General features: G+C 39.9%; 3 protein-coding genes across 8 annotated transcripts; all 3 read left to right on the forward strand.

Annotated features, from left to right (window-relative positions):
- The first annotated feature begins 3,705 nt into the window (after nt 1–3,705).
- On the forward strand, nt 3,706–6,202 carry cth1 (cysteine three histidine 1). Its single transcript, XM_062444520.1, has 2 exons — nt 3,706–3,714; nt 5,204–6,202. Exons 1-2 carry the CDS (start codon nt 3,706–3,708, stop codon nt 6,200–6,202), a joined length of 1,008 nt encoding a protein of 335 aa, XP_062300504.1.
- A 2,366-nt stretch (nt 6,203–8,568) lies between these two features.
- On the forward strand, nt 8,569–17,092 carry taf6l (TAF6-like RNA polymerase II, p300/CBP-associated factor (PCAF)-associated factor). Of its 6 annotated transcripts, XM_062444697.1 has the most exons (13): nt 8,571–8,658; nt 9,181–9,341; nt 9,638–9,724; nt 9,818–9,968; nt 10,080–10,130; nt 11,293–11,387; nt 11,515–11,589; nt 11,903–12,123; nt 12,992–13,124; nt 13,297–13,425; nt 14,750–15,246; nt 15,334–15,690; nt 16,216–17,092. In XM_062444697.1, the coding sequence occupies exons 2-12, from the start codon at nt 9,195–9,197 to the stop codon at nt 15,671–15,673; spliced, it is 1,926 nt and encodes a 641-aa protein (XP_062300681.1). In that variant the 5' UTR covers nt 8,571–8,658; nt 9,181–9,194; the 3' UTR covers nt 15,674–15,690; nt 16,216–17,092. The 6 variants fall into 6 exon arrangements, with proteins under 6 accessions (XP_062300680.1, XP_062300684.1, XP_062300681.1 ...); XM_062444696.1 differs by having other exon boundaries at nt 8,569–8,658; nt 9,184–9,341; nt 15,334–17,092; XM_062444700.1 differs by having other exon boundaries at nt 8,569–8,658; nt 9,184–9,341; nt 9,643–9,724; nt 15,334–17,092.
- A 117-nt stretch (nt 17,093–17,209) lies between these two features.
- Nucleotides 17,210–20,098, forward strand: kcnk7 (potassium channel, subfamily K, member 7). The gene is made up of 3 exons (XM_062444521.1): nt 17,210–17,546; nt 18,873–19,292; nt 19,824–20,098. The coding sequence occupies exons 1-3, from the start codon at nt 17,210–17,212 to the stop codon at nt 20,096–20,098; spliced, it is 1,032 nt and encodes a 343-aa protein (XP_062300505.1).

The raw sequence follows: 20,098 nt of genomic DNA on the forward strand, positions 1-20,098 counted from the left end.
GTCAGTTGATATGAGTCTGTTAATAAAGAAGCAGCATGTAAATGTACGGAAGGCAGTTGGAGCCAGAAATGGAGTTCAGAAATTAATGTCAAAAAAATTGTGAAGAGACTGAGATAAAAGTCATACTCTTTCTCAAAAGCTTAATTTCAGAATTTTTTTTTTTTTTACATGGCCTTAATTGTCTTCCGTATAAATGTTTGATGATTCAGAACAGAAGTCCTGTTTTTGATTGTGATAGGGTTTGACAACAATGTGAAAGGAATCCACCTGTTTCAACTTGTGCTTTCATTTGTTTATTTTAGTCCCCTCCTGTTTGTAACGTTATGAAAGGGTGAGAACTAAAAGTTGTTAATTGGATAATTATAATTCCTCTGTATCCTTCAGCCTGTGACTTCTACAGCAGTGAGGGCTTACAAGGGTTTTATAAGCAAGTTTGGTCCCAATGTGGGCTTTGTAATATTTCTAAAAAAAAAAGAAAAAAAAGAAATTGAAGTGTCAAGTTTGTAGCAAATACTAATCTGTGTAAAGAAAAGTGGAAAGCTGGCATATTGGAAACTTTTTTTACATCTAAAGTGTGTAATTCTGCTCCATTATTGTGGAGATGGCTCTAATAGGCTACTGTACATGTGAAGCATTGCTCTCCTTCATTGGGTGGGTGGGCTGGTCATTTCAACCAGGGGTAACATTCAAAAGGGACAGGGTGCTGATTTTTGTATGATGGGAGAGACAAACATGCTACAATTGAAACTTTTTTCTCAAGTGTTTTTTATTCCAATGTCTCTGTATCCTTTAATGTATCTTGATAAGAAAAGAAATAAAGTTTTTTTTTTCTTCGTGGTCAGACATGGACTCATTCTCAAATTTTTTGGCTCTGGGATTATCAACCTTAAGGGGACTATCAGCAAAAAGAGGAATGGAGTATATTTTTCCTAAAGGTATGGAGGTTCATTTACTTGTTTTTTTTTTGTTTGTTTGTATGTTTTTTAAATGTAAGTATAGACTCTGCCTGCCAGGATAGTGAATAAAGTTACTAGTTGAAAGAATATCGTCACTGTTGCCGTATATGAGTAGATATTTTATATTTAAGGGGCTCATTCACTCCATTTTATTGTGTATGGATGTACTTGCTGTGAGTTTGGCTCGTTTGTTTTTTTTGGGCGGGGGGGGGGGGGCTTGGTTTTCAGAAAGACAATGAGGCTAACAATAAAGCCAATGATACAGGTCTCAATCCAGTCCAGAATGTGTGACTGAATTTGACAAATGCTGGTCACTCAGCAGCATTTATAAGAATTACAGTGTCCAGATGTGGGAAACTGCTACAGACCTGTCCACACAGACTATACTGACTTCAGTAATTCAATCAGTGTTTATTTTAGAATCAGTTGATCAGTGTCAGCAAAGCTTAATTACATTAGCTGTGTGAGGCTAAGGGGTAAACCTTAAGACCGAACAGGAAATGATCACAGACAAAGGTCTAAATAAATGAAAGACACACATCAGCTTTAGAACTGTAACTTAAAGCAGCGACAGTATAAAACGGAATTAAAAAGACTTTTTTTCATGAATAAAACAATTTACATCAAATAAGCTTTACAGTTTCTTCCAGGTGAGTTTAATTTAAGTATGACTCAGAATACTGTTCTCATTCAATTTAGAACCAGTGACTTTAACCAGTAGTGGAAAGCAACTAAGTACATTTACTCAAGTAATGTACTTAAGTACTCCTGTTGATTTACTTGTACTTTAATTGTATTTCCATGTGATACTACTTCAAACTTCCACTCCACTACATGTCAGAGGGAAATATTTTACTTTCTACAGATGGCTATGAGTTGTTAACAGCTCCACCAAATAGTGATTTTTCCCTCTAAACTTCTCAAATGGTTTCATTTCAATAAATGTTCAAATGATCCAATATTTCAGCAAAAATCAAAGATTAGACAAGAAGTCCAAAAACTGAAAACACATTTGTGTATCAGAAATTAGTTTTTTCTTCTTTCCTCTCCCATTAATCATCTCACCACCCCTCACATTTATCTACTGACCCTTTGGAGGGGCCCCACCCCTAGGTTGGGAACCACTGGACTAAACTAGCTAACTGTATATAAAGTAGTGTAAACTAGCTCCACCTCCAGCAGCTACAACAGTAACATGCTGCTCTAACACTGATGCTTCACTATTAATAATCTAATGATGTCATAATAATAATATATCAGTCAGAGGACCAAACCACTACTTTACTGTAATACTGCATACTACATCACTCATAATACTGCAGTACTTTTACTGTAATACTGCATACTACATCACTCATAATACTGCAGTTCTTTTACTGTAATACTGCATACTACATCACTCATAATACTGCAGTACTTTTACTGTAATACTGCATGCTACATCACTCATAATACTGCAGTACTTTTACTGTAATACTGCATACTACATCACTATAATACTGCAGTACTTTTACTGTAATACTGCATACTACATCACTCATAATACTGCAGTACTTTTACTGTAATACTGCATACTACATTACTCATAATACTGCAGTTCTTTTACTGTAATACTGCATATTACATCGCTCATAATACTGCAGTACTTTTACTGAAATACTGCATACTACATCACTCATAATACTGCAGTACTTTTACTATAATACTGCATAATACATCACTCATAATACTGCAGTACTTTTACTGCAGTAAGACTTTTCATGCAGATTCACAGGAAATATCTTTATATTTACTGACAGAACAGAACTTTTTTAATGGTCTTTAAAGAATGGATATTTCCTCATGTGTTCATTGTAGTCAGTGAGATGTAAATGTTGCAGGTTTGCTGCTCTGGGTCTAATTAAAACAAAGCTTAAGCAAAGCTCAGCCAGGCTAAAGGAAATATAGATCTATTTGTAGTCAGCTGTGTTGCTACCAGACGGTTGTTAATTAGAAAGTTTGTTTTAACAACTTCCAACTGAGGTGCTAATTTCCACCAATCTGTAAGTAGCTGAGGCCTCAAACAGAGCTCTCACATAGGATGTTGATTGCTAAACATCCGCTAGCCGCTACAAAATTACATTTGTCAGCAGACGGAAGAGTAAAAAAAAAAAAAAAAAAAACAAAACATGAAAAACAGAAATGAAAAACACATTCAGGGAACACTGGATATATAAGCTACTGCGCTGTATAGCTAGAAGTAAACGTATACAAGCATAAGATAAATAATAAGAATAATAAGAAGCAGAAGCTATAAACTGACTGGAGTCCACTTTTCTTTTTCTTTTTTCTTTCAAATAAGCTTTATTTATCACTCACTTACAAAACATACACAGTAACAGTGCAGTAAACATAGAAATGAAAGGATGTCCACTTTATGCTAATGTCTCCACATTAATGGGCCGTGACGTCACCGGTGTCAGAAGTCCTAACGCTATTGGTCCATCACCAATCTTCTCCTCCACGTGACGCGACACACCTGATGCTCGTTTGAAGTGGGAGGCGCGAGGTGAACGGCGCGAGCTGAGCTGCTGGTTAAAAGAGAAACGAAGAGGTGAGCTGCAGTGTGTGTGTGAGAGAGTCACTGACAGAGAGGGACAGTAACACTTCACACACGTTAGTAACACACTCTGGTTTTACTGTCACCAAGCAGACTTTCTGCTTAGCTTTTAATTTGGAAGTAGTGTTTGAGCTCTGTCTGTCTGCGGCCATGTTTGAGGTGAGTCAAATAGGTTTTATATGGTTTTCACTGATTCCTTTTTGTTGTTTTCTTATTTACATGGATTTAGTTGTTGCTTAACTAATGTTAACAGCACTGACTCAGTGTGTAGTGGTCATGCAGCTTGTTGGTACTGTCTAGGATAGTTGTTCACTTAATGGATTAGTTTGTTAAAATGGTTCTATTAACAGATTCCATTGTCAAAAGTCACTATCTGTTTTTATTGCACTGGGTTTTGAATTATTGACTAAACAGAACAACCTTAAAGTTTCTGCTCTGAAGACTTATTGCAAAGTTTCCGATCTGTAGAAAAGTCCAAAAATTAAAAGGTTCTGATTTAAAAGCCATTTAAGTAGTTTTAAAACATACCATGACTAGTGGTTACAGAAGAAGTCCAAATGAACCCATCCATAAAGAATCATTTCTGCATTCATAAGTTTATTTAATTGTTTAAAGCTCTACTAAACCGTTGAGTAATGGTGAAAAGTGCTCCTTCAAAAATCCGCAGCTGTTTCACAAGAGCCTAAATCACTTTAACCCTTTTTATAGAGCACTCGTTGAGTTACTCAGATATTCAAACATTTTTTTACATTAACCCTGTATAGTGTTACTGGGGGATATTGACATAACTTTTTTGCTTTTGACTTTTTTTCTTTCAAAATGTCATTTTTATGTTGCAAATCAAGATCAATGAAGTTACCATATATGGTTCCTCACTGGTCTAGAGTAAAACATTTACCAAAAAGTCTTTATATAAAAACTCCATGGTTCTACAACCTCAGAGACATGGGGGGGGGGGGGGGTATTTGGATGTTTATGGAAGTTACCAAATATAGTTATTGACTCAATAAAGGGATAACATGAAACTAAGGTTATATGAGAAAATGACAATCATAAGGTTCAGACTGGTCCAACAGCTCAACAGTGTTTAGGTCATTGTTTTTTTTTGTTTTACATCCACTGCTAACATGTCTTCAGACTCATCCAGGCTGACTAGTTCATCTGAACACATCTGGGTAGAGGTTGCAGGGTTCATCAGTGGTCCATTATCATTAGTCTGGTAGATATAGAGCTGCTTATTAACTTAACATAGACTAAAACCAAGAGGACCTGCTAGTCTGGCTATTTTAGTCCCTGCAAAGCCATAGTGTAGAAATGCCAGACTTCTGTTTTTAAGGGGTGTTATATGCCAACCATTTGACTAGGCAGTTGACTCTGTACATGTAGTAGTTGTGCTGTTCCCAGTTAACCTGCAGAGACTCAGGTTACTGCTCCCAGCCAAGAAATAGTCAGCACATAAAGTACCATAAAACTGTAGGTTGACATTTTTACAACTGTTTGTATGGATTTGAAAAAATGATGACATGTTTGTTTGAATTTTGAGTTGCTGTTTGCAGTTTCCAGCACTCATGCTAAGCTAACATGCTGCAGGCCATCTTACATTTAATGGGAAGTGGCTTTGATTTTCTGTAACTCTGCCAGGGTGCAGTTAGAGGAGGGGGCTTCATGTTTCTACCTGTTTCTCTTCCAGATTGGTAGTGATGACCTGTTTCTGCCTCAGTACCAAGATGAGGAGTTGGTGGACAACCTGCTGTCCAATGAGGACTCAGATGGAGGTGGCCTCTCCCTGGCCAAGGCTCTGCTCCCCCTGGTAGAGTCCTCTTCTGCCCTCGTCCCCTGCTCCACCCGCTACAAGACGGAGCTCTGCACCACCTACTCAGCAACTGGTTTCTGTAAGTATGCTGAGCGCTGTCAGTTCGCCCACGGCCTCCACGAGCTCCACGTTCCCTTCCGCCACCCCAAATACAAGACTGAGCTGTGTCGCAGCTACCACACCACAGGCTATTGTTACTATGGCAGCCGCTGCCTGTTCGTCCACAACCCCACCGAGCAGCGCCCTGCTCTGCGCCGCAGGAGGAACTTCCCGTGCCGCACCTTCCGCTCCTTTGGAGTCTGTCCCTTCGGCAACCGCTGTAACTTCCTGCACGTCGAGGGTGGAGATGTCGGCAGCAGTGTGGAGTCAGCTGACATTGAGAAGACCCCACCCGCTCCCTCCCCCCCGCTGCAACCACAGACGAAGGAGTGGAAGCCACGTGGAGCTCTGTGTCGCACCTTCAGCGCGTTTGGCTTCTGCTTGTACGGCACACGCTGTCGCTTCCAGCACGGCCTACCCAGCAAGATTAAAACCCCAGACCAGAACCAAGGAAACCACTTCTACCCTCATCCAGGCAGCTCAGGTCTACCATCCCCCACCTCCCCTTTCAGCTTCACCTCACCAAACTCCCTAACCTCATCCCCTGCTCCCTCAACATCGTCTTCTCCTCCACCCATCACCCCACTCACCACCCTACCAGCAGAGCCCACAGCCCACAACGCCTTCACCTTCTCCAGCCAGCACCTGAGCGACCTGCTGCTGCCGCTGGCCCTCCACCTGCAGCAGCTGGAGAGCAGCAAGGCCCAGGAGATCTGGGACAACAGGGTGCAGTAACAGAGCAGTGTCAGTAAAACCCAGCATCAGCACTCCATACACAGCTGAATTAAATCTACTGTGTTTAATGTTTTTGTTTTTCTTTTCTAACCCCATTCCCTCAGGGCATGTTTTTATTTTTTAATTTTTATTATTTTTAAACTAACATTATCTGGCTGTTCACTGGAACAGTTGTGGACATGAGGTCTCCTGAATCACTACAAGTGCAGCTGAGTGTGTGTGTGTAATAAAATGTTTTAACTATTGTACATTATTAATGAACTGAGTAAGTGTGTAACCTCAGCATCATGAATAAACAAATTTTAAATCTTAACTGTCCTGACTTCATATGAACATACACTGGACTGAGCTTTATGTTTATATTTTAAACATCATGCTTGTGAATCTAGAGGCAGAAGTATGATTACAGAACTTTTGTTTTTCTGACTGAATCCAGTTGCTATTGAGGTCATGGCAATACATTTTTCATGAGGGTGAAGACAAGTGCACACTAAGCTCCAATGACTATTATACAATGTGGTTGAAATGTTAGTTATATAATCTTTGGAGCAGAGTGTGGCCCATTTCCCTTAACATGTGCCACTGCCAAGACCAGCACCTACTTTATAGAGTGAATTTACCAGAAAACACTGCCACAGGTTCATATTTAGTTGAAGCCCTTTAGTTAAAATAAAAGTGAAATCTTACTGCCAAAACACATTTAGGCAATGGTGTTCCAGTTTTATGGTAACTGTTTGTCCTGGTTTCAACATGACAAAGCAGCTCTATAAACACTCTTCTCTTCTGTGGAAGAACTTGATGAACTCCATCTAACACCAGCCAGACTGTATCACTAACGTTGTCTGAATGGGAATGAATCTCTGCAGCCAGGTTCCAACATCTGCTGGCAGATTTAATAGTTCAGTTTTTCAAGTCAGTCTAAAAACAATAAGGCATTCGTAAAGCGTACATTGAAACAAATTTAGCTTGTTTCAATCATGTTTCCTGTTCATACTGACCAGAGTCTAATCTTAGATCTGTTCCACTAGTTGAAGATTGGATGTCATGGTATTAGTTGGTTCAAGTCTACATAAGCAGTTTGTTTTACAGGAAGAAAACATGATAGGATTTTTATGTAAGAATACAAAGACACTTTTTTTTCTTCTTTGTATTCTTTTGGCATATATTAAACAGGTGTATAATGAGTAGGGATGTAATCTAAAAGGCCTCCCTATGTTTCCTTGGACTGTTTCTCTGTTGAGCTGTGCTGTAATCATTCCTCCTGCTCTTACTGACTAAAAGATCTTCAAATGAGCTTTCAATGGAAGTGATGGAGGACAAAATCCAGTGTGTCCACACAGTCATTTAAAAGTAGATGATCAGCTTCTATTGAGCTTCATCAGTGTGAGTTAGTCATATCAAGTGATATCTGACACATTTACAGTCTTTTTAGCATCAAATTCCCTCCTAGTGTTTCCCTGTTGAGCTGTGGTGGAAGTATAGTCGTATAGCTGAAGCTTCATATTAGCTTCAGATCAACTTTTAAATACATGTTTACACAGAAGGAGGACTGTGGATTTACAGCAAGAAAAACATAATTATTCATTTAGGAATTTAAATATATTAATAACGACTTTTTAAAAATGGTGTAACTGCCCTTTATGAGACGTGAGGGACATTTTTTATTGGGTTTCATTCTATCAATAGAAGCATCAGCACAGATCAAACAGGTCAAGTAGCCTATTTTTCTTTTTTTCTTTTGGGAGGTTGTGACTGCTGTTCAACCAATCAGTGTCTCCCCTCGACCTACTACGTCATTGCGTCATCATGTAGCCCAGAGGACGTCAAAGAACGCCACAACTAAAATATATAACATATATGTATATGTATATATATATATATATGCCATTGAATTCTATTCAAAATGTTTTAATTGAAGATGTCTGTCACTTACACCATTTTTATTTATTTACTTTTTTATTCTTTATTTATATTATTTTATATTGAAACCGTTTTATTTGTCTATTTACACTTCCTTCTTTAATAATTTATTTATGAACTGGAATGTCTGGTTGTTTGTATATTCTCTTTTTTTTCTGTTGTATGTTCTGTCCAACAAAGAATAAAGAATTCTTGGGGGGAAGAAAAAAAGGGAGAAAAAAAGAAAGAACGCCACCGGATGTAGCGCGTCTCAAATCAAACTATGTCCCTTGATTAATGATATTTCTGAAAACAAATTCACGTTTACTACGTTTTATTTTCAACAAACGGTCAATGAAAAACAAACAAATAAACAAATAAACCAAAAACGGAACGGCTCACCAGTGTCGCCTTATTTTGAAGGTTGTAGACGAATTCCGTCACTTCCTGTGCTTGCTAACGTGACAGTGTTAGTGTGCTTTATGAGCAGCTGCATTCATGTTTACTTTCCTCCTGACTGGAATGATATTCAACCCTCAGCCCATTTAGCTAAGACGGTAATGTATCGTTTTACATTAACAGTATGTTTTTCTTTCTTTCTTTTATTCTTTTTTATCAGGCTAGCTATTAGCTCTTCACTTTGGGTAATTGTAGCTAGCGAAATACAATGGTTCAGTCTATGATTTAGTTGCTTCACACTATAGAACTAATACTCTTCTCTAGCAATAATTAATAGACATGTCTACAGCAGACAATGCTAGTTTACTAATGTCATAACCACTTAAATTATAACTATAGTTATTTTTGAATTGTTTGCTCCAGCTGGAGAGAACCTAGAATTCATTTTGTTAGCACGCCGGCACCTGGTAGCTAATCCACCAAAGCCCACTGAAAAATGTGTTACTTAAATAATAACTGTCTTATTATCACTAATACATAACGGCTACATCACAAGTCAATTCGTTTAACTATTTGAATATGGCTTTCAGTAAATTCGGGATATATTTGAATTACCATGCATCAAGTAATGATAATAAAATTGTGGTTTTAATCATCTGCTTTCTTGGCTGTTTCTGAAGTAGTCGCCGTGATCATGGCGGACCGGGAGGAGCGCCGCTTCGCCGAAATTTCCCGGGAGTCCGTTAAACTCATGGCCGAGAGTGCAGGCGTCGAGCTCGGCGACGATGTTGCCGCTCTGCTGGCCGAGGACGTGTGTTACCGGCTCAGGGAGGCAACACAGGTCAGTGCTGCCTGGTTCAAACTTTACAGTGACACACTTACCAAAATCTATCTTTGAGCAATACAATGTATCAACAGTCACCTTGTTCCATACTTTAAAGATAGATATGTACCAGCATGAGGTGCAAATAAGTAGTGTAAGTTTAGTAGAAGTTTTGTAGCAAGTTATTCATGCAGATCTGCAGTATTGATTGTGTGTGTGTGTGTGTGTGTGTGTGTGTGTGTGTGTGTGTCTGTGTGTCTGTGTGTCTGTGTGTCTGTGTGTCTGTGTGTGTGTTTTATTTTGGAACCCCACAGAGCAGCTCTCAGTTCATGAGACATGCTAAGAGGAGGAAGCTGACAGTGGAGGGTTTCAACAGAGCTCTGCGGTGGAGCAACGTAGAGGTGACAATTTATGACTTTAAATTCTCCTCTTAAGCTCATATCAGTGTTCTCTACCTGTCAGAAGTCATGTCTTTATCTCTGTGTGTTCACCAGGCCATATGTGGTTATGGAGCTCAAGATGCTCTGCCTTTCCGCTCCGTGAAAGAAGGCGAGCTGTTCTTCACTGAGGAGCGGGACATCAACCTGGTTGAGTTGGCTCTGGCCACCAACATTCCTAAAGGCTGTGCTGAGACCATGGTGCGAGGTATGATCCGCCTCACTGTCACAAACACAGATGATGCTCAGTGTCCATGTTTCAGGTTGAATAAAAAAGCATCTTTCACTCATGATTTCTCCTGTTTTCTTGTCCTGTCAGTGAATGTGTCGTACCTGGATGGAAAAGGTAACCTGGAGCCTCAGGGAGCAGGTGAGACTCTGCCCATGCTGTGATTAACAAGCTCAACATGAGGACAGCACTGATTGTCTGAATGTCACTAGATCTGAATCTGCTTCTTCTATCAGATAATATATAACTGATATGTGACCAGTTCACCTCAGGAGTTCAGGAATAGCTTCACTCCAACACAAATATTTCAGTTAGGGAGTGTTAAATCTTAAAGAGTATCACAGCAACAGTATTTTACCATGACTTGCATTAACATGATATAGACTAAACTAAACTATAGACTTAAAAATCAGTATTGAAGTCTTTCAAAGGCTATGAATGCATTTCTGTCATCATATTATATTTCCAAAGCTGATTTGTTCAAAGTATTTTACACCCTGCATGGTTTACATCCAGGTATACTAGCCTGTAGTCTTCTCTGCATTTGCTGGCACATTGCTGTGTCTCTCAGCACATTACAGCCACCTGTAGATCAGTGGAATAGTGTCAAACCACTGATTTATGCTTACGCAACTAAAAGAAGACCCACTCATAAATGCCCCACAGGCCTACCAGAGGCAAGATAAGATACACTTTAGTGTCCTGAAGGAAGTTTGTATTTGGGCTAAAAGTGCAGAATACAGCTGCACATAAACAACATACATGACAGACACAGTGACAGGACCAAAAATACAAACAGTGAACACAATAACATGATAGAAAAAAATACAATAAAATTAAAGTAAATACGCTACATAAAACATTCAAGTAAAACCTATAAAAAATTCTAGAACATGAGTAATAATAAATAATAATAAATAGTTGATCTCAAGTTAAAAGGGATATTTGCTTCTCAAGCTGAGGTATGTTATGTCTGATGCTGCTTGTTTAAAAGGTCAGAAAATCCAAAGCATATCTAGTCGAATCCAGTCAACATCAACAACAACACTGTTCAACATCTGTCACAATTTCACACATTTTATACACCAAATGACTAATCAATGAATTGAGAGAATAATCAACCAATTAATGGATAATGAAAATAATCATTAGTTACAGCCCTAATTTCACTGTGCATCTCCTTTATTGTATCCAAAGATGTAATAATGCCTAAATTTAAATGATAAAAAATGAATAATGCTGAAATGAATGACAGCTGTTATAAAGCAGACTTCTGCCTGAGCTGACTGTTGACTTGTGTCAGTTCCTACAGCAGTGCAGTCGCTGTCAGAAGACTTGTTGAAGTACTACCAGCAGATCACACGGGCCATCCTAGGAGAAGACCCCCACCTCATGAAGGTAACCTGCATGCTGCATACAGGCCAGTGTGCTGTGCTGTGTGTCATCATGTCTGGACGGTGTGTGTGTGTGTGTGTGTGTGTGTGTGTGTGTGTGTTAGCTCTAACATCTCTCCTGTGTGTCTCAGGTGGCTCTGCTGGACCTGCAGTCCAACTCCAAAATCGCCGCCCTACTGCCGTACTTTGTCTACGTCATCAGTGGGGTACGTTCATCACTGCTTTACACAGCAAATCAATACTGTGACTGCACAACATTTCACATGTATTGTTTTAATATGTAAAATGTGCAAATATTGTGCTTTAAATTTAAAATTCAGCCTTCTTTAATTGTGGATTTTCACTTAAATGAAATTAAGATGAATAGAATATAACTCGTTCAGAAAAATTGTAAAAAAAATGGTCTGTGGTCGATCTGACAGTTCATTAAAACATCACCACACACACACACACACACACACACAAACACAAGAACACTGACAATATAATGATGCATGTCTGATGTGTGTTTGTGTCCAGGTGAAGTCAGTCAGTCACGACCTGGAGCAGCTCAACAGGCTCCTCCACATGGTGAAGAGCCTGGTCCAGAACCCCTACCTGTACCTGGGCTCATACGTGCGCAGCCTGGTCTCCAGTGTCATGTACTGCATCCTGGAGCCGCTGGCCGCCTCCATCAACCCACTCAATGACCACTGGACCCTCAGAGACTACGCTGCCCTGTTACTCAGCCACATCTTCTGGTGAGTGTGGAATCTAACTGACAACACAGTCACTAATGCAGACAGGGTTTAACAATAAACACTTTAGGATTAAATGAGCACATTACTGATATTTGACAGCACATACATATTCAATGATGACAGAGAGTCACTGTTTTCAATCAGAAATCTAGTCTTCTCAGGGGGAAAAGTTACATTCCAGCCTTCATAGGACACTGGAACTAATCAGGATGTTACATCACTGTTTAATCTTACTTCACACTTAATGTCTTCTCATTGTTTAACAGTTGATATTCATTAAAGTGTAATTATATCTGAGGTGAATAAGACTCATTGGCTGATTCATAATTATAACCCTCACATACAGGTCATATTCTGACTCATAATTAGTCTCTACACCAATTCACATTCATAAATTCCCCATCAGTCATTGATAAATGTTTGATTCATTTTTATAAAAAACATTCACGATCACTATTTTATGGTGCAGGAGAACATTTTATAGAATGATGAATAACGTGGTGATTTTTGATTGATTGATTTATTTTCCATAAACACAGGTCAAATTTATACATTTAGCTGCCCAATAATAAAAATAAAGATGCATTTTATTTTCCATGTCCAGCTAAAAGAAATGTGTATATGGTGTTTATACAGCTCTTAAATGTAAAAATGGGTCAAATTTGACCCCGAACAGTATGTAAGGGTTAAATTTACATTGAGTCTCACATCTGCACATCTGTAAACTGGCAGCATGTCAGTACATGATATTTAATTTGACTTAATCTGAATGAATTTATAGTTTAAATTGAGTGTTTGTAACATAGCATCATTGTGCCTTCTGTTTATCAGCTGCAGTATTTAACAACAGCACTCTTGTCCTGTTTAGGACTCATGGAGATCTGGTGAGTGGTCTGTACCACCAGATCCTGCTGTCCCTGCAGAAGGTTCTATCAGACCCTGTCAGACCTCTGTGCTCCCACTATGGAGCTGTGGTGGGTCTACATGCTCTGGGATGGAAGGTACGTTCATTACCTGGAAATACATTCATCTTATCAGATAACTCTATCCTCACATATTCATTGTTTTCACTATAAATAAAATGTATTATTATTATTGTTATTACTGTATCTTCATTAAGGATTGACTTTCTTTCTGTGAGCATCACTTACTGTATATGTTCCGACACTTCAGGCTGTTGAGAGAGTGCTGTTCCCTCACCTTCCTGCATACTGGGCCAACCTGCAGGCTGTGCTGGATGATTACTCTGTTTCCAACGCTCAGGTCAAAGCAGATGGACACAAAGTGTATGGAGCCATCCTGGTCAGTGCTACACACACACACACCTTTCATACATTGATCAGCTGCAGTATCATGGCAACATTGTTACTGATAGTTACTGTCATGATGTTTAGCAGTGATGAATAATGTAGATCTTAGTTTGTTTATTATCCCACTCCATCTTATTTAAGTGTCACTCCTCATGCACATCAATCAATCACACTTTATTTGTAAAGCACTGTTAATATATAGTGATATAACACACAATGCTTTACATAAAAATAAAAACGTTTTTAACTACGACTCAATAAAAACAGGAAGTGAGGAAAAACCAGAGGTAAAATAAAAATGTACAAATTCACAATAGACAAATAAAATAAAAGATTCATAAAATATAATGAATGAATAATAAAATATAGTCACCATAAAATAAAGTGAATAAAACCAAAAGTGTAAGGTGGGGTATTAAAAAGGAAAATGGATATAATAAAACAACTAAGAGGAGATGTGATGCAGTAAAAACAGACTAATATAAATGAATAAAATAGAGAGAAATAAATCTGGATGCATGATAAAAATGTGAAGAACTTGAACTTAACTGAAGGAATATTTGATGGTTTCTATTAGAAGTATAATACTAAAATACTAGAGCAGTCATCGGAGAAAATATTGGTATAAGACTGATTAAAAAATAAAAGGAATGTCCTTATCAAGTTGTGTTGATCCAGTAGAGCTGACACATTGAACTCCTGCTGCTATGGTGTGTAGATAAACAGTATATGAGACACAGATGCAGCATGATAAATGATCTGATGGTTCATAAGCTCCGCATGCTTCATCCAAACATGCTTCTAAACGATTAGAGACAGATGATTAGATGAAGTTACATATATGAACGTAATATAACTGCAGAATGTGATCAGCTGATGGCTTTTCTAAAGAAGACGTCTCACTCTGTTGAAACTACTTGGCGTTACCAAGTGGAGCCTCTTCTCTCACAAATGATCTTTGAGTCCAGACACACAAACTCTCATTCTGGCCAAACTAAAGGGGATTAACATGAATTATAAACAGCTGATCTGACCCGCTGCTGTCATATGTATATAAAGCAGTGAAAGCAGCAGTAAGTGCAGCTAAAGATGAGAAGCTGCTGCTAGTGATGATGTTTGAGGAAAGAGATTGATTAAATATTGATTGGATTTTAAACTCACGATTGAGCCTCATTCTGAAGGCATCGTGTGTTCAGGGTGTCAGTGGAGTAAAGTTTAGAATCATGAATATTCAGAGCACATTTCATGCTAATTTGGTCTTTTGAGTCCAGTGAGCTGTAGAGTAAAGAGTGTGCACTGTGCTGTGTGTCCTGCAGGTGGCGGTGGAGCGCCTGCTGAAGATGAAGGCTCTGTCTCTGTCACAGCAGGCAGAGGGGGGCTCCAGCGGTCCGCCCGGCTCTGCAGCGGGTGCTATGGGTTACAGGGTGAGCTCGCCCGGCCTCAGCCCTCCTCCAGAGCCTCTGTCAGAAGCCGCTCTGGGAATCGCCAGCCACCTTCAGGCGGGCGGGGCTGGCTGCCCGTGGGAGGAGTGGACCCCCGTCCCTCTCCCCGCCATGTACTGTGAGCTGTACTCCTTCTTTGGGGACAGTCTGGCTGTCAGGTTTAGTACAGGACCCGGTTTAGGCAGCTACCCTCCCTGCACCCTGTCACAGCTCAGCGACACCAGGAAGGAACCGGCCGGATCCGCCTCCAACCCTGACACCACTCGTAAGATGCCACAGCTGACTGCTAACCTCAACATCAGCCCGAGGCAGGATGGGAGTCCTCGCACTGACCCGCCTCCACCCAGTCTGGCAGCTACAGGATCAGGAAGGTAGACCAGGAGCTGTCTGCTGTTTTCTTCTTAAAAACTAAAGCAGGTTCATATTTGAAGCATCACTGACTTTCTCTTCTCCATCAGGTCTCTGGCTCGCTCCTCTTCCTCCTCCGTGCAGCGCTCCAGATCCTCCTCGTCGCGTTCAGGCCAGCGCTCCGCCGGTCTGTCCCGTGACGTTTTCCCCAAAGCTCGCTTCACCTCTCCTCAAACCGGTTCCACGTCGGTCACCTTCCTCATCGGCGGGAGGCAAATGGGCCGCCGCTGCCAAGGCCGCCGCCCCTTCCAGACCACTTTTGCCCCGACTCCGCCTCTCCCTGCCATCCCACCACGCGCCTACGCCCACAAACTACCCGTCATCGGCAGGGTGGGCAAACCTGTACGCCGCTGGGCCTGTTCCCACTACTCCCTCCACCTCCCTCTATAGAAAAGACTCAGGAACTGGTGGGCTTGAGACTACACACACACACACACACACACACACACACACACACACACACACACACATACAGTAGACTTTCACTGTTACACACATTTACAGCCAAATATTCATTTATTCAGCTTAGACTGTAAATATACTGCAAGGATTTTGTCTTTTTACTTAGATTTGGAGTATAATTATTTAATGCCTTTGTGTAAATATATATATATATTACAGACACTGTGGCAGACAGTAGTGTGTGCTCCCATTATCCCAACAAAGTGAGGACATTAGTTTTCGTGAGGCAACTAAACACAGCACGTCCAGTTTTGAATTAAAGGAAGAAACCATCTCCACACACTGTTTCCTTCTAAATGAAGGAAGAAAACTCTGCAAGTACAGAAACATCAATGTCACTAAATAGCTACTCAGGTTTAAAGCAGCTGTATATCCACTAACTCCAGTAAGATCACAATCATTCATGTATATTTGACAGTTTTTAGTGTTTTGTGTAACAATGTCATGTACTTGTGTTTTCTTACCTGCAGTGTGTTGGAGGGCTGCACCTATCATTACTTCTCACATTTCACACTCTCGCTATTTCAGCTCGAGCTGACATCATCTGGTGACAGATTTCTTTATATGATCATCTGGTCCATGCACTGAGTGTGAATTCACTTCTCCACTCTGCTAACATTATGGCATTTTTCCATTGTTTTGGGGGTAGTCACACTGAGCCATGATGATTATGATTATGATTATGATAGGAAGTTTAAATTGCCATCATCCCAAATAGCTCTTCTGCGTCTTGAGCCTCCATTTGTATGTCCCCTGCACACCTAGTCGTACTACTGCCTCATAGATTCATTTCAGCAATAAAATATTATTTCTAAAATACCACTTAGAACTACAAAAACAATTATTTACACTTATATTTTATAATTTAGTGCAGAAAATTGTGAAAAAACAGTCCAAAATCCAACCATGTAGACTTCTCTGTGAAGGACACAGTGAAAAGAAGCAAATAGTCACATCTGAGAAGCTGCAGTATGCTATTTGTTGACATATGATGTTAACTCCACTATTAAAATTGACCATTTTCTGTTGATCATTAGTCAAATAAACAACTGAGCACTTGACTCATTATAATCAGCTGAGATTAAAGGATTTCTCAACTGTTGAATAGTGCTGTAGATGAATATATAATGAGAGGTGAACCACACTGACTGTATAGATCTGCACTGGTCTTCTATCAGCACAGTGGTAATAAACAGGATCCCACACACTGGAAGCACCTGAAGAAAGAAAGAAAAATGGAGATGGAGGAATCATCATGAACACCTGCAGAGGACTGAACAGAATCTAGCTCTGCTGTATATGTGTAAGAAAGTTTGACATGTTGTACATAGCTGATGTTTTCTAAGAATAAAGCTCTCACAGTTGTAGCTGAGTGACCCAGTATCTCTGCTCTACCTTTTTAAATATTTAAAACGTGCTCAGCTCTCAGTGTCGCGTTTCAGTCTGCTCACAAACGCAGCAACAATGTCCCGGCTCGGGTCCTCTCTGGGACTTCTCTGTCAGGTCAATGCGTTTCCCTTCCTGCTCCTCAGCTACACACTCTTTCTAGCGCTGGGAGGTCTGGTGTTCACAACGGTGGAGATGCCGGTGGAGAAGGAGCTGAGGGCGGAGGTGGAGGAGCTGCGTGACGTCTTCCTGCAGGAGAACTCGTGTGTGCAGGAGAGCAGACTGACGGAGCTGCTGGAGGAAGTTCTCTCTGCTCACCACGGCGACGTCTCTGTTCTGAAGGCCGACGCTGACCAGAGCAACTATGACTTCACCTCATCTCTCTACTATGTGATTGTTACTCTGACCACTATGGGTGAGACACAGTGCAGAGAAGTCTGAATGAATGAAACCGACTGATTTATTGTTTTATCTAGAAATGAAACCTGATCAAATTGTGATCATGTTAGTCACACTGTCCTAGAAGTCAAAACTACATCTTTAAATGACCAACAGTCCAAAACACATGTACAAAGATACAAAATAGGAATAAAACTAGTAAATATTAACAATATTTTGTTCTATAATTGAGATAATCTGTTATTTATCTGTTAAACTCAATCAGCACAAACTAGGTCAAATTCCAGCTTTTGTTTCAGACTGTTGAGATTAAGGTCAAAGTTTCAAGATAAAGATTTAGATTCAGAGTTTTAAATAATCTTCTTTTTCAAAGTACAGTGATTAGAAGTAAAAATACAAAAACTAAAACATATATAGTGCTCACCTCAAATAATATATTCTATGTAACCTTAGTTCTCCGCAGTAAATAATAATTATAATGAATGTACATAATATATCACCTTTCAAAGAAATAGGTGCTCCAAAAGATTCAAACTTTTTTTGTGACCATTTTTTAAAGTAAAAGCTACAACACAAAGCAACCAGACAGTACACTTAAAACAAGCCTAAATAATATAGTCAATAAAGTATAAATAATATTTGCCAGAAACCACACGATGGAACCCAAAGAACACAAATAAAACTCGAAAAGATCATAAAAACATGGACATATTAAAAACGAAGGCAATGAAATATACAAACAATGAGACAGAATCAAGAAAAACAATAATGATTAAAATGTTATATCTTAAATCTTTTATGTAGTAAGTAGCTGGAAATATGTGTTATCTGAGCTGTGTAGCTTCTGAAGACACAACACCTGTGTTTACTGACTGTATCTAGCAGATTGTAACTGTATGCAACTCCTCCTAAACCACAAACCAGTTTGACATGTTTACAGTGTGTCTGTATGTTAATCACTGAGCTTTAGATGTGTTAGTAGGAACTGACTCCAGAGAGAAAACAAGTGGATTTCCCAACTTTTCCTCAGGAATAGGAGGAAATGAAAATGTTTAGTGCATAGGGGACTATTTTCAGCGGCGGATGAATCCACATTTGGTTTTCTAGTGAGTATTTCTGGCATCAGAATACACTACAGTGTGTGTGTGTGTGTGTGTTCATGTGATGGAGGAACACGTCACCTGGTGCAGCAGTGTGACAGTGGAGCTCTACAGTACAGAGGACTATGATATACTGTATTTATAAATACAGTAATAATCAATCTTACACGATTTATTGAAATGAGAAAAATATAAAACATAGCAGACATATCTCATATCCTCAGTGTGTCCACGTCCTGCAGACCTCTTCCTCTCTGCCTCCTCAGGTTCTGACTCTTACACTCCTAAATCAGACGAAGCCAAGCTCTTCTGTATCTTCTACTGCACCCTTGGGATCCCCCTCACCCTGTTCTTCCTCACCTTCCTCTCCAACCTTCTCCTCCCCATCATCACCTATGTTCCCGTGCACCACCTGCACACTCACTGGGCCCTACCCTACACCCGGGCCACCGTCATCCACGCCGCCCTCCTCTCAATGCTGTTCGTCTCCCTCCTCTTCCTCCTCCCCGCCCTGCTGGTGTGTGTGGTGGAGCCTGAGTGGAGCTTCCTGGACGCTCTCTTCTTCTGCTTCCTCATCCTGAGCACTGTGGGTCAGGGAGGAAACTCTGTGGGGAGAAGCTGGAGCCCGGCAGCCAGGGACACACTCAACCTCCTCACCACATGTAAGTGGAATCATGTCACTAACTTATAATGCAAGTGTATATGCCCAGATGATTTTATAAAGTATGCGTGATTTACGTTTTGTTTGTATAGAAAAATTATAAATACACAGTAATAATAAGTACAGAGGAATATGATGAGGGAGAATTGCTGAGAAACCCATCAGGGGCTTGCAGAGTGGCAACATCAATATGTACTTTATGACCATGTATTTTTTTTATTACTGATGTTGTAGTAATTAAAAAAAAAAAAAAAAGTATATTGTGTTTTTTAATTTTTCCCTCTATGTGAAGCACTTTGGTTGAGTTTAAAGTGCTATATAAATGAAGTTAAAGTTGAAATCACACTGCTTTATATTCTTCAATTAATTATGTATTCTCTAAATTTCCTCTCACAGCATCATTCGGAATGATATTGACACAAAATTGCTTTTTTATTAATATTACAATCACTGTAAAAAACAAAACAAACAAAAAACCCATTACATTTGAATAATTGGCCCAACATTTCAAATCTCCCTCCTCTCTCCACAGGTTATCTGCTGGTGGGCCTGGTGCTGCTTCTTACCTTCAAGGAGACTATCCTGCAGGTTCCCCGGGTGCGTGCGGTGATCAGGCTCTTCTCCGGTGTTCAGTATGCAGAGCTGGAAGGCGTCAATCTCAATGAACTGACGCTGAGTGAAGACACCTGTGAGGAGGAGCCTCAGTACTTCTCATCCATCTGTACCATCTCCTCTGCTCCTTTACAGCTGATGAGTCCATGTTCAGACCTGCAGAGATCCACACCTTCAACTCTCCACACCATCTGA

This window comes from Scomber scombrus, chromosome 23 (assembly GCF_963691925.1).
Source record: "Scomber scombrus chromosome 23, fScoSco1.1, whole genome shotgun sequence".
Lineage (NCBI taxonomy): Eukaryota > Metazoa > Chordata > Actinopteri > Scombriformes > Scombridae > Scomber > Scomber scombrus.

Coding starts and splice junctions, on each gene's coding strand:
- taf6l (XM_062444696.1), top strand. CDS start 9,195: ATGGCGGACCGGGAGGAGCGCCGCTTCGCCGAAATTTCCCGGGAGTCC. Junction 11,388..11,514: donor AAGACCCCCACCTCATGAAG/GTAACCTGCATG, acceptor TGTGTGTCTCAG/GTGGCTCTGCTGGACCTGCA. Junction 12,124..12,991: donor TTACTCAGCCACATCTTCTG/GTGAGTGTGGAA, acceptor TGTCCTGTTTAG/GACTCATGGAGATCTGGTGA.
- kcnk7 (XM_062444521.1), top strand. CDS start 17,210: ATGTCCCGGCTCGGGTCCTCTCTGGGACTTCTCTGTCAGGTCAATGCG. Junction 17,547..18,872: donor TGTTACTCTGACCACTATGG/GTGAGACACAGT, acceptor CACGTCCTGCAG/ACCTCTTCCTCTCTGCCTCC. Junction 19,293..19,823: donor ACTCAACCTCCTCACCACAT/GTAAGTGGAATC, acceptor CTCTCTCCACAG/GTTATCTGCTGGTGGGCCTG.